Here is a 13863-nt window from a genome sequence, read left to right as displayed (position 1 = left end):
GCGGAGCTCTGCGCATGCGCATACGATGTAAACAAAGCAGCATGGCAGCATGAGGCTGGAGAATCCGTGAGGACAGAATTTTAGTTTGATCTCATTATAACTGACTCCAGATCAGCTGTGATGAACCAAGATGGCGTCTGTGAACGAACACCTTACTGAGTTTTCACTAGAAGCTCACGGTGAGAGGACGAGTACTGCAAATACTACTGCCAGTACTACTGATACTACTACTGCTAACAGTACTGATACTTATAATACTGCTACTACTACACTCAGTACCACTACTACTGATACTTATACTGCTGTCAATTCTACTATACTACTACTGCTAATACTACTGATACTAATACTACTGTTACTACTACACTCAGTACTACTACTACTTATACTGCTGTCAATTCTACTATACTACTACTACTGCTACTATTACTACTTTCAGTACTACTATTACTACTAATAGTACTGTCAGTACTACTGTCACTACTCTTAAGTACTACTGATATTACTGTAAGTACTGTGAGTAATACTGTTAGTATCAGTCCTTCTACTGCTGTACAGTAAATATTTTTTTACTAGTGTAGTATTTTATAACTAACACTACTCGTGCTCATAGTATAGAAACCACCATTACTACTAGTTACTACTTACTATTACTACATACACTGTAATACTTACTACTATAAGTACTAGTTAATACTACTTCGACTGATACTGCTACGACTCCTGCAACTACAAATACTATTACTACTATAACTACTGTTACTGTAGTAGTTAATAATAATAATGATTTTACTAGCACCAGTCAAACTGCTGCTCCCAGTGGTGATCAATCAGAGTGATTGATTATTGATTACCTTGCAGATCTGTATCTGAACCAATCAGTGCCATACCTGGAGGAGCCACCTGACCCGCTGCAGTTCTACTGCGACTGGATTGGTCCGAACAAGCCCTGCATCATCCGCAACGCCTTCAGCCACTGGCCGGCCCTGTCCAGGTGGACGCCAGACTACCTGAGGTAAGGAAGCCCCGCCCCCCGACACCTGCACAGGTCTTCTTCTGTGGTCAGGTGAACTTTATCCCGTTTCCCTGTCTGCAGGGAGAAGGTGGGGTCAAAGGTCATCAGTGTGGCGGTGACTCCTAACGGCTACGCTGACGCCGTGAACGGTGATCGCTTCGTGATGCCTGAAGAGAGACAGATGAGTTTCTCTGCTGTTCTCGACATCATCCAGAGGAAGGTATTTGCTTTGTGTTTGCTTCGGCCTCCTGCGGCAGGTTGTTTCATTTTCAGCAGCTTTCTGTTGTTTTTGTTTTCTATTTTCGTTTGTGTTTGTGAATTTGCACCTCGTTTCTCCTGATGAAGTGTTTTGGGCCGTTGCAGCACATTTGACCTTCTTGGGCCACCGTAGTTTAGATCAAACGCTCGACTTCAATTAATACAATTGTAAGAAGGTCCAGTTTGGAATCAGTGAACATCGTTAATAATCTGAAATGAAATATAAATTATGAGTGAGTGAGAAACAGTAGAAAGAGCATCAAACAGAAACTCTGACATTGGCAGGGTTCACGGAGGACTGAGTCACCTGATGTCACCTGGGGGGAGGACCAGGTCTTTAAAAACAGACACCTGTAGATCGAAGGGAGAATCTTCATCATGCCTCCAGCAGCTGTTCAAGACAATGAAATGACACTTACAGGTTCTTTTTCAGGCAGAGATGAACTTCATCATGTGGAGCGAGTCGGTGGTTTTGATGACGATATTTAAGATTAAGAAAAATCAGCTTTACACGACCAGAACACGAAAACATTTTTGATGAGATTATTGTTGATCAGGACATTTCAGTGTCGTTAAACGACAGAGAAGTGACTCATATCTGCAACGAGTTGATGTTAATGTGGAGTCCTGACTGTGTGTGTGTGTGTGTGTGTGTGTGTGTGTGTGTGTGTGTGTGTGTTGCAGGTGCAGCAGCGTGGCGTGCTCTATGTTCAGAAGCAGTGCTCTAACCTGCTGGAGGAGCTGCCGGAGCTCACTGACGACGTGGAGCCTCACGTTCCCTGGATGAGCACCGCGCTCGGTGAGTTCAGTCTACTGAGCATGCTCAGACGGGTCACCTGTCAGGAGGGGTTAGTTCTGCAACCTGTCTCTAATAAATATAGAGCTGAAGCTATTAACTGATTAGTTGATCCGACAGAAAATGAATCCTTTGGTTTTAATAATTGTTTATTGTTTATGTCAAAATCCACTGGTTCATTCATTTCAGTAAATATGGAGGCGTGTTCTCGTCTGTTTGACTGTTTCACCGTTCCACAAAGCCTGAGCTGATCAGACTCATAACGGCACAAGAAAACACAAATTCAAACACGAATTCAATTACAAAGTCATTACAAAACTTATGAAACAAGTCGTGAATCTTCAGGTCAGAAAGATGAAGCAGCTGTTCTGGGATCACACACAGTTTCTGCAGATCATGGAAAATCTTTAAAAGAAATGAATTTATAAGTCTTTAAAAAGTCGATGACAGTTTCACGTTTACACCTCATCACACACGTGTTCAGATAAACAGCTGTTTTTACTTCAGCCACATAATAAAAAATAAAAATTGTGTGACTGATAAAGTGACAAACAGTGACTGGTCTGGTTCCTGCTGTTAATGCTAATGCTAATGCTAATAGTCTGGCAGCACAGACTGTCTCTCTGTGGGACGGTGACATCACCTGACGTCATGTGACCTCTTCATCACCTTCCTATGAGGAGGCAGCTGTGTAACCTGCTGCTGTCGCCTGATTGGCTGCTTAAGGGTGGGAGGGGTCGATTCTGTTTTTCCTCACAAGCTGAGCGTCTCCTTATTTACTGGATCTCTGCTTCAGTGTCACTGCGCAGTCTTTAACACGGCAGTGACGTCACCGTGTCACATGACTCCTCGTGCTCAGAGGATCACGTCTCTCCGTCGGTCCAGGTCTTCAGACAGACTCCTCAGGGTCCTGCCCAGCCTCTCTGGTTTGCGGAGCCTCTGTCTGTAGGTGAACTGGTTGAAGCCCTGATGTTTCCTTCCCGGTTTGAACCCAAACAGCTCGTCTTTCTTAAACTCCTCCACAAACCTGGACACGTCCTCGCTCCTGCTGCAGGACCGGGACGTCACACGGGACAGGTACGAGCACAGGTTCAGAGGGTTTCCCCCTGTGAAGAAAAGCCGGTCCAGGTCTTTGGCCTGAGGTCCGGCCAGCTGAGCGCTGTGCTCCACCTGCTGCTTCGTGAAGCTGCCTTTACCGAACTCGATCACACCTGGAGGCAGAGAGGTCAGAGTGAGTTCACCACCTAAATAAAGATGGACGTCGCCTCTGTGACGTCACCAACAGGTTTGTGAAGCTCAGAGTGAACTTCTCCACCGTCGCCATCTTGGCAGTGTCTGGCTCCGCCCCTAACTCCCTAATTTAGCACAAACATTCACTTGGACTCAAGGATGTACTGATTTAGATTTTGGGGGTTATGGGTCAAAAGTCAAGGTCATGGTGACCTCACAAAACATGTCCCTCCACAATAAAGCTCCAGAAGAACTAGAAAATACCGCCTCCGCCGAAACACGTTCACAAGGCCAAAACTGGGTTTTGTGAGGTCACTGTGACCTTGACCTTTCCCACAGTGGTAAAGAGGTTTAAGACCTCGCCTGTTTCACTTACAACCCCCTAACAGCTCCAATATCAGTAATAAATCAATCTCTGACCTTTGAACTCGTTGATCATGAGCTCAGTGAGGAGGTCCAGGCTGATGTTTCCTCCAGCTGTTCCCTGAAGATTCAACACCCGGTTCCACTTCATGTCCTGTCTGACTCGCTCTGGGTAGAACCCCTCCATCCCTGTGTGCACACACGGTAACCATGACAACATGAGCCTGCGGTGACACCGGTCGAATATCTGCAGCAACATCTGCCTGTTTTCAGACTCGTACCAGTGAGGATGTGGTGGCTGCTGTTGAAGAGCTGCTGGTGATCTCTGGTCCACAGCAGAACCAGGTCCATCTTCCAGAAGTCCATCATGGCGTCTCCGTCTCCCTCCTGGATGGCGTCCCGTCTGGCCATGTGGTACAGCCCCTCCCACACCACCGCCCTCGTGTAGTTCAACAGGAAGTCCTCGCCATCAGCAGCCAATGAGCAGGACTCTGAGCAGAACCACGGAGCTGGACCAGCAGGAAGGAGCAAAGGGCAGGGATCAGTGTCTGCAGCGCCCCCTGGTGTCCACAGTCAGTTAACATGACAAACAGACTAAGGACAAAGGCGGGTCTCCAAAGACCCACAACGTACAGAGACGTCTGTAGGTGCTGCTGGTGTTTTTATTGCTCCACACCGGCGACCATCAGAGCCGCCCTTCCCATTCTCATGACCTTTGACCTTTGACCACCAAATCTAATTAGTTCATCCTTGAAGAAGTTGAAGAATTTGAAGAAGTTCCTCAAGGTGTCCATGAGAATGGGACAGACGGACAACCTGAAAACAACATGGCTGCTCTGACTGTCACCGGCGTGGAGACATAAAATAAAAACTTAATTCCCATAAATCTTTTCCAACAACAGGAATAAAAAGGTTGGCAGACGGATATTTCAGAATTAGTTCTGGATTTTGGAAAATGTCCAAGCAACAGAATAAAATATCAGTCTGACCGGCTTCAGTTCAGTGATGGAAACCTGCTCATGACATTTCAGATTCATCTCGTCTCAGTTATTTATCTTATTTAATCCCAGTTAGAATCCAAACTGGTTCCAAATGTGATTAAACCCATTTGAGTTGTGGCTCTGCAGTGAAGCTCTGATGAATGAATGAACGTCTCACTCTGTTCGGCTCTGCTCTGCTCGGCCGCTGTCAGACAGTCTCTGTGGTACCACTCGTGTCTCCTGCACTTGTCCATGAGTCCACACTGGACCATCTGCCCCCCCTTCTGCTCCTTACAGTGACAGTAGATGTAGGTCCCGTCTGCACTGCAGTCCGGACCACAGAACCAGTCCTCATGTGGGTCCGAGAGGGTCTGAGCCCGAGCGCAGCCGTCATGGAACCAGATACCTGGACACAGGTGACTGCAGCACCGCACCAGCTGCTCCTCCGGCTTCTCTGCAACAGGACAAGTCGGGTTTAAGACTCAGACACAAACAACAAGTGTTTTCAGCCAACAAACATTTTCCTGGAAATCTCCACCTGTTCAACCTGCTGATCGGAGAAAGAAACAAATCACAAATATTTTACACTAAACTGTTTGAATAAAGGCAGGAAAACATCGAACCTGTGAGTTTCTGCCTCCATATCCCTCCTGTCCACGCATTCATCTTCGGTCCGTGTATCGACCAAAGAATTTTACTTTTGAAATGAGAAAACCAAAATGGCTCAATGCTGTTTCCTACCTTCTCTGCAGTAACAGAAGGGGGAGGTTTTCTTCTGTCTGTCACTTCGACCTGCAGCAGCAGCAGCAGTGTTGATGTCTTCCTGAGATGGAGGCATCCACACCAGATCCACCAGCCTGTGAGCCAGGTTCCCGAGCCAGTCCATCTGATCTGAGACCTGAGAGGGGTAGTCTGAGGGTCTCTGGTCCACACAGTCCAGACCACACTCTGTCACAGCAAACAGAGTCACGTACGCCGTCGTCACAAACTTTAGAAGGAAGAAAATTTACATTCATTTTGGTCAGGGAGCAGAATATTCCAGTGAATAATTAACAGGATCAGCTGCATCAACTCCATGATTATTTTCATCAATAACCTGCAGATTAATCACTGATGAATTGCTTAATTGTTTTGTCAGAAAACAGTGAAATGCTCTGTTATAATTTCCCACAGAGTCAGTTCTCGGTCACGGGACAAAGGAAATGACAAAAATCATTAATCCACCCTCAAAAGAGTTGCTGATTATTTATCCTGTCGATCTACTAATCAATGAATCAGCTAATGGTTGCAGCTCTAATGACAGCATGGTGCTGTTCAACCAGAAACTCTGCGGCTGCACACGGGGATGAAAGAGTGAGCTGCAGGTCTGAAATAAGTTTTAAAAACACACACAATCACAGATCAATCAGTCAAGTGTCGGACTGATCAACCTCAATCATATCATTATATTTCCACAGCCTTACCGTGATGAAGTCCCAGATGTTGAGGAAGTAGTCTTTGGCTGTGTTGTTAAACGTCTTGAAGTGAAACAGTGAGATGATGTGATGAAGAGATCCTCGAGAGTTCTCACTCTTCTCACTGAGAAGCATCTTTATCATTTCCTGAGCGGGTTCAAGAAACACAGGAATTATTGTACTGTAGACTTTTATTGTGAAACAGCTGGAAGACTTATATTAATGTGAAACAGCTGGAGGACTTTTATTATTGTGAAACAGCTGGAGGACTTTTATTATTGTGAAACAGCTGGAGGACTTTTATTAATGTGAAGCAGCTGGAGGACTTTTATTGTGATGCAGCTGCAGGACTTGACATCACACAGGTGTTGTTTCAGTAAAGTTTCTCTCACCTCATGAAACAGGTGTTCCTTCTGAAACTCTGGAGGTGCTTCTACGAGGCCGTCAAACCTCAGGTCCAGGTTTGGAGTTTCGTTGTTCTGGTTTTGGTTGCCTTGCTCGGTCCTGTCGGTGCTCAGGACGTCCCCACAACACAGGATGTGGTATGGTTTCCCAGAAACCATAGGAATGTAGTCTTTAAGGCCGTACGCTACGCTAACAGACTCCTCTGTGGTGTTCGGTATCACTGCACCCAGACTCACCTGTGGGGGAAAAAACTGTTGAAAGGAAACATCTTCTGGTTCTTCGTCGTCCCCAGAATGAAAGTGCAGAAACATTCGGGTTCATCAGCTCTTCCTGTGGACTCACAGTGGTGCTCTGCTCCTTCATCCGGTCGGAGTAGATGTGAGGGATGTGTCTCACCACTCGTCCCCTCGGTCCTTTCAGGACCTCCAGGTTGTCGGCGATGATTCGCATCACAATGATTTTCATTCGCTGTCGGAGCGACTCGTACGTCTAAGAAAATGAAAACATGATGATGAAGTTCCTCCGGTCAGGATGATGCAGTGTGATGGTCAAAGGACCACTCCGACTAGTTTCAGGTTACATCCCTGTTTACCTAGAGTCATATAAAATAAATGTTGTCATAATTGCTGTGAAGTCGAGTAATGGCTAAAAAGTGTTTTGTGAGGTCACCATGACCTTGACCTTTGACCTCTGACCACCAAAATCTAATCAGTTCATCCTTGATGCCCACTGAATAGTTGTGTCAAATTTGAAGAAGTTCCTTCAAGGCGTTACAGAGATATCGTGTAAACGAGAATGGGACGGACAACCTGAAAACAAGATGGCGCCGACTCTGAGGAACTCCTGACGTTCCCCCAGACTCAGCCTGAGACGCCGCAGCGGTGCCGACTTCAACCCAAAGTGATACTTGATCTCTTGAAGCAGGTTTCTTGTATTATGTTGCGGAGCAGTGCACTTCAGCTGATGACCACGCTGCGAGACGTCGCTCTGATTAATGAGACTAAAGCTTCACACCGTAGAAAGACAACGAACCTGAAGTTTTACAGAAGCTCATGAACAGCACGACGTGGAGCTCCAGCTCGCAGACACACTGGACCGCACCTGTGTGTGTGTGAGGTGTGTGTACCTGTCTGGTTGGGAGGACGCTGTACGGAGACACTTCCACTGCTTTGATCGGATCTCCGTGCAGGTAACGGAAGTTAACCCGAACCTGATGAGCGAAGCGAAACGCCCACGTCACAAAGGAGTATCCTCGATCTGCGGAGTCCGACCTGGACACAGACGGAACCTGCAGCACACAGACACCTTCATCAACTGATGAGCAGACGATGTGAAGCAGAAAGTTGTTGTCGGTCACAAATCGTCTCACCCGAACTTTCCCCCAGGTGAAGGTGTAAGCTGCAGCTTTCCTGGAGTCGTCACAGCAGTACTGCGTCCTTCTCGTGGTCTAAAGAGGAGGAGGAGGATATTCAGTGTTCTGATTGGTTCAGTTTATAGCAGTGCTCTGATTGGCTCAGTTTGTAGCAGTGTTCTGATTGGCTCAGTTTGTAGCAGTGTTCTGATTGGCTCAGTTTGTAGCAGTGCTCTGATTGGTTCAGTTTGTAGCAGTGTTCTGATTGGCTCAGTTTGTAGCAGTGTTCTGATTGGTTCAGTTTGTAGCAGTGCTCTGATTGGTCGGTTTGTGAGAATTACTCCTACATTCCTGACTCTGAGTTTTGCTGCAGCTGTTCCTGGTCTCCAAAGCTCCAGGTCTAAGGATTAGTCTCACAGTGAGGTCTAGGACGAGGGTTTGGACGTGGAGAGAACGTGAACATTTCTCACCTGGATCTCGTCTCTCCACTGCTTCACCTGTCGGTCGTGCTCCTGGGCGAGCCTCTTGGCGTGGATCCTGGCGGCGGTTTTGGACTGTGAGATGCCGAGGCTGTTGGTGATGGTGAAGAGTTTGATGGGACAGCGGTGTCTCAACATCTCCACGCTGAAGGCGGTCTGAAGGAAACAGGCTCTGACTGTGCTGGTGTACAGAGGTACTGAGAGGAGGAGGCTGATCCTCCGGTCCAACATCTGCTTCACCTCGTCCTCAGTCATCTGCCTGAAACACGACAACCCCATGTTACATTTATCTTCCTAAGACCGAGTCCACTCTTAAGAGCCTTCCAGGAATTAACCCTGAAGTTTAAATAACAAATATCAGAACCAGCTGCGACTTAAAACATATTTCTAAATCAGTGTTCTCATTAGTTTTGACCCACCGTGGGTTATTCCCTCGGCCATAGTTCACCATCTGTTTCTGGATCTTTTTGGCGGGAGGAAACATGGCTCTGAGGCAGGCCACAGTCAGAGGAGCTTTCTCTTCAGCCCAGGAAGTAGTCTTATCCCAGCTGAAGGCTGACAGGTTCTCTGGGCTGAAGGTCTTCCTGTACGGTCCGTCCAGGTCGTTCACCATCTGTTTACGCTGTGAAAACGTCTCCATAAACAGTTGCTTTGTTTTCATTCTATTGAAATCCTTTTGACTACACTGTACAACTGTGAGAAATCTTCTTCTCTGTCTACAATTATACAATTTTAGGTGCAACCAACCATTATTTTCATGATTTTTCCAATCAACTGTTTTGTTTCTTAAATATTACAAAATCAACTGCATTTGGGGCTGCAACTACCAACGCATTATGTTCTTGATTAAGTCATAAATCCTTTTGTCAATAAAAATTCACAAAAATAATCAATAATAAACGATCTAGTGACAGCTGTGTAACAGCTCTGCTGCTGCTGCAGAGACAAGCAGCAAATTACATTTGAAAAACTGGAACCATATAAAAATATTTGGTATATTTGCTTGATAAATGACTGAAATGATTAACTGATTATCAAAATAGTTTTTGATTAATTTTTTCAAATCATCAAATTAATTGATTAACTTTCATGGAACGGGATTATTATGATTTTTACTTGAAAAACGGCCTAAATGATTAATAATCAACTGCTGATCTGTTTACAGTGACAGTTCAATTTGTAATTATAAACCTGGCAGCTCTGGGCCTCCACGCTTTGGTGGGTTGGTATTTTTTTTGTCCACAGTGTACATAATATTCATTTTAAAAGAAACTTATTTATGAATTTGAGACTAAAGATCAAGTATTGATTGATTGAACTCTTCTCACCTCACCGGAGATGATCTTGGAGCAGGTTTTGATCAGAGCCTCCCTGAAGCCGGACACCTGCAGCAGTCGGTTCAGAGCGGAGCTGAAGTTCTTCTTCCGCAGATACCCGCAGATCTGCGGGATCGGTCCGCGGCGGATGCGCCGGGCCGGTGGGGGGTCGGACCGGGGGGAGGGCGACGGGTCCTGGGACGCGTAGTCGTGTTCGTTCAGAGTCGTTTTGAGCCTCTTCTTGAGCTTTTTCGGAGGAGGCGGTTCTGCCGGGACAGAGGCGGCAGGACGGGCCGGGGGAGCCGGGCAGGAGCGGGGCTGAGGGTCCACGTAAACCCGCTTGTTCCCACTTTTCTTCGTTCTCTGAAAAACCAGTCGCACACAGGCGAAACACAAAAACGCCTCCGCGGGGTTCAGGTCCGGGAACAGTTTCTGAGCGCTCCTTCGGTCCGTCAGCGACAGCAGAGACTTTCTTTTATATCCTTTGGTCTGTCTCTCTATGGCAGCGCCACAGTGGCTGCAGCGGTGCTCCATGTCCCCGGTTACACCGAGCCACCCTCGGCTAGCTGCTTCACGGAGCTCGGACTTACGGCGTTTAACGTCCACCGGCTTCTTCTAGGAGCGAGCCGGGGCAGAGACAACGCCGCTGGGTTAAAGGTGGACTTGTCAGGGACGGTTCAGGTGGTTTCAGGTGGATGTGAAGTTGTTATAAAGTGAAAAAACTTTACTTATTCAGGTGAAGTGTCGCTGAAGTTCGGTCCCCTCACAGGCGCAGTGTAAAATCCAAGATGGCGGGTGAATTGACTGAGAGCTCAGTGCTGCCACCGGCGGCCGGGAGGAGAATTACAACAACAGTCCATATTTAGCCCATTAATGACTAACGACTATATTTATTATGTTAAGGAAAAGCTATTTTCTGTTGGAGGTGGAAACACGAATTTTGCTGAGGAAAATGTCAAGACATGACGCTACACATGACGATATCAAAAGTTTTGATTTCACATATTTATTCCGCTTTAATTGATGGACAAATTTGATTATCTTTTAAAAATGTAAAAAAAAAAAATGTAAAGAAAATCACAAAAATAAGTAACATTCATTTGGCATGCTGAATACTGGATTGAAGCAGATGTTATTGAAACTGAAGCTGTTTTATACAGTTGTTGAATATAAATGCCTGTTATTAGGCATTTGATAAAGCTCCTTGTACTTTAGTTTTTAAGGAGTCTATTTTGAGAAACAGCCATTTCTTACTATATTTAGTTGGCAGTCGCACTGGGTTACTCATTTTATCATTTCACAAAAACACTGGTGGAAACAAGTTCCGCTTTTACAGGAACAGGAGAAATGAGGAGGAAAGTAACTTCATAACCATGAACTTCTATGAGGTTTATGGGGTTTGTAACTACTAATACTACTGCCAGCAATTCTGTTTATTATTGTATTATATTCACATCTTATTAATAAACAGTAATAACGGGATTACTGCAGTCAGTATCTCTTACAGGCTTTGAAACAGCATTTAGACCGTTAAGATGGAAAATCAAAGTTACAGATAATCTCAGTGAAGATCCTCATGGTCTTAATGATATTTTACCTTTTTTCTTCTCTTAGGAAAGTTGCCTGATGCTGTGAATTTTTGGCTCGGAGAGGCGAACGCCGTGACCTCCAGTGAGACTTGAACTTCACACAAAACACCAGCCACACACTGTGTTTCACATGTACAAACCGAGTGTGTTGTGTGTATGTGTTAAGTGTTTGTTGTGTTTCTCTCTCTCAGTGCACAAAGATCACTACGAGAATCTTTACTGTGTCATTTCTGGAGAGAAACATTTCATCCTGCTGCCACCCACAGACAGACCCTTCATCCCCTACGGTAACCTAGCAACCACCCTCAATCCACTATGTTAACTATAGCAACCACACAATCCACCATGGTAACCATAGAAACCACCCTCAATCCATGCATCACTTATGGTAACCCAGTAACCATAGTAACGGTCTCTCTGTCAGGTGTGTATCAGCCGGCTGTTTATCATCAGCAGGACGACGGTGAGTTCGAGGTTGTCGATCAGAGCGACTCTGAGAAGGTGCGTTCAGGGGTCTGTCTGTTAATCTCAGCTCTCTGCTCTATTCCAAACACTGCACTGATACAGCCACCTCCTGTCCTCCCCCCTCAGGTCCCGTGGATCCCTCTGGACCCCCTGGACCCGGACCTGGAGCGGTACCCACAGTACCGGAGAGCTCGGCCGATCCACTGCAGCGTGAAGGCCGGAGAGATGCTGTATCTGCCGTCTCTGTGGTTCCACCACGTCCAGCAGTCACACGGCTGCATCGCAGGTAAAACAACACCTGAACGCACATTTCTTTTATCGTCATGAAGTGAACACGTGACAGATCTGGGTCACAGAAGAAATGATAGAACCTGATGATGAGTGATGTGATATATCCCAAGATTCATTGCGTGCTGGTAATGAAAATCATGTCCGCAAACACCAGTGACCGAGAGGCTGAGGGCCACGCTGTTTCATCTAAGTATTGTGTTTTAGCTCAGTTCAACTGTTAAAACCAAGGGACTTAAACCTCAAGTTTTTGTGTAAAAAAGTTGTCACGGTTGCTAGGCGACAGGAGCCGCGCTTTGTGATGCAACAATAAAGGCGGGAACAGCGGCCCCTGAACTGAAACACAGCTACAGTCCAAAGCTGATTATAGCAGGTGAACAGGGCAGACAGGTGAACAGGATCGTCAGGTGAGTGAGTAGAGGCAGGTGAGGCGAGGCGAGGTGAACACAGGGACAGATCAGGACTCTGTGTGAAGAGACGTCAGTGTTGTGTCTTCTCTCTCTGCTGCAGTGAACTTCTGGTACGACATGGAGTACGACATCAAGTACAACTACTTCCAGCTGCTGGAGACGCTGTGTGAGGTCACGGGGTCGACGTGACATCACAGCAGCTGTGTGATGTCACAGTGGCGGTGTGTTGGATTTAAATTTCTGAATGATGTTAAAGTTAATTAAACTCACAACATGAAACAACGTCATTGGTTCGTCTCAATATGAGCTCGTGTCACACCTTGTGCACAGCTGTGTCGTGCCACCACCTCAGTATCATGTGCAGCATCCACGAGCTCCTGATCCACCCACTCACAGAAGAACTGGACTGAATGATTGAACTGGTGCAGACTGAGAAAACAAGGAAGTCTCTACATGTGGAAGAGATCACATGATCAGGAGTCACTCTCACCACTTCCCGTGTAGAGAAGAAGAAGAAGAGCAGAGATGATGAATCTCAGAGACTTCAGCAGCTGTCAGTCAGTGATGCAGCAGGGACTTCAGTCCTGTTCAGACCAGATGTGCAGCAGCTGTGTAGCGTAGCCTGCTTCCTCTCAGCTCTCATGTTAACGTGTTGGAGTGAACACTGAGCTGGAAGCTCACAGACCTGAAAATATTCAAACCAAACCTCTGGACAGATGTTAAAGGTCCTACTTGTCTGGACAGAGATCGTCCAATCACAGGCCTCGGCTCACACAGTGTGAACTCCTGACTGGTAAAACTGCTCAGAAACACTCATGAGTTATTTTTCCCTCCACTGACATCAGCTGTGTCACTGGAGGGAAAGTTGGATCAGATCCTCATCACTGGATCCCAGCACACACAAAACAAACTCTGCCCCCTGCTGGTTCTCTAGTGGAACATGTGACGCCTGTTGTAAGGAAAGTTTTGTTTGTATATTTGAACTTGTAAAGACAGAGATCGACCTGCACACCCAACTGTTTCCATCTTATTGGTTATAATCTGAAACTTTTCCACATTAAATGACTAGACCTATATTCTATATGTTGTTGTGTTCTGACATTATCACAAATGTTTCCATAAATTCTGAAACCTGAGAAATCTGTGATTTTAATCATGGTAATGCTCCGTTTCATTGGTCGCCTGTTTATGACATCACATCCTCTATGACCATGTGTCAGTGTTGTGTTTGTCTGACAGGATCAACACTGACTTTTATCTAGTTTAAAGTCACGTTCACTTTTTACATCTTGGTGAACATCTGGGTCAGAAACATCTGGGTCTGTGATGGAGAGCTGAAGCTACAAGAAGTGCTGTGCTCTGAAGCAGGATCTGAGGTTATCAAGGTAACCTCAGGTTTAACGCTGGGGTCCTAAAACAGCTGTTCACTTGTTACCGGGGTAAATCACCATGGGAACTGATGCT

At 46.0% G+C, this 13863-nt stretch overlaps 2 protein-coding genes across 4 annotated transcripts; one reads left to right on the top strand and one right to left on the bottom strand.

Moving 5' to 3' along the window:
• The first annotated feature begins 24 nt into the window (after window positions 1-24).
• On the top strand, window positions 25-13475 carry jmjd7 (jumonji domain containing 7). Of its 2 annotated transcripts, none has more exons than XM_056394188.1 (9): window positions 25-179; window positions 862-1015; window positions 1097-1235; window positions 1958-2072; window positions 11262-11318; window positions 11428-11523; window positions 11661-11737; window positions 11828-11987; window positions 12500-13475. In XM_056394188.1, exons 1-9 carry the CDS (start codon window positions 131-133, stop codon window positions 12586-12588), a joined length of 936 nt encoding a protein of 311 aa, XP_056250163.1. In that variant the 5' UTR covers window positions 25-130; the 3' UTR covers window positions 12589-13475. The 2 variants fall into 2 exon arrangements, with proteins under 2 accessions (XP_056250163.1, XP_056250164.1); XM_056394189.1 differs by lacking the exon at window positions 12500-13475 and adding an exon at window positions 12269-12487.
• On the bottom strand, window positions 2201-11044 carry LOC130180573 (uncharacterized). 2 transcript variants are annotated; one of them, XM_056394184.1, is made up of 13 exons: window positions 9660-11044; window positions 8751-8953; window positions 8323-8590; window positions 7871-7948; window positions 7628-7789; window positions 6844-6990; window positions 6489-6737; window positions 6106-6243; window positions 5384-5630; window positions 4821-5096; window positions 3944-4171; window positions 3720-3851; window positions 2201-3280 (listed from the first exon to the last, which is right to left on the bottom strand). In XM_056394184.1, exons 1-13 carry the CDS (start codon window positions 10179-10181, stop codon window positions 2925-2927), a joined length of 3006 nt encoding a protein of 1001 aa, XP_056250159.1. In that variant the 5' UTR covers window positions 10182-11044; the 3' UTR covers window positions 2201-2924. The 2 variants fall into 2 exon arrangements, with proteins under 2 accessions (XP_056250159.1, XP_056250158.1); XM_056394183.1 differs by having other exon boundaries at window positions 7628-7948.
• Window positions 13476-13863: the final 388 nt, after the last annotated feature.

Source organism: Seriola aureovittata, chromosome 13 (assembly GCF_021018895.1).
Source record: "Seriola aureovittata isolate HTS-2021-v1 ecotype China chromosome 13, ASM2101889v1, whole genome shotgun sequence".
Taxonomy (NCBI): domain Eukaryota; kingdom Metazoa; phylum Chordata; class Actinopteri; order Carangiformes; family Carangidae; genus Seriola; species Seriola aureovittata.
The sequence above is the reverse complement of the archived record's forward strand: the minus strand, read 5'-3'. Positions and strand labels throughout refer to the sequence as shown.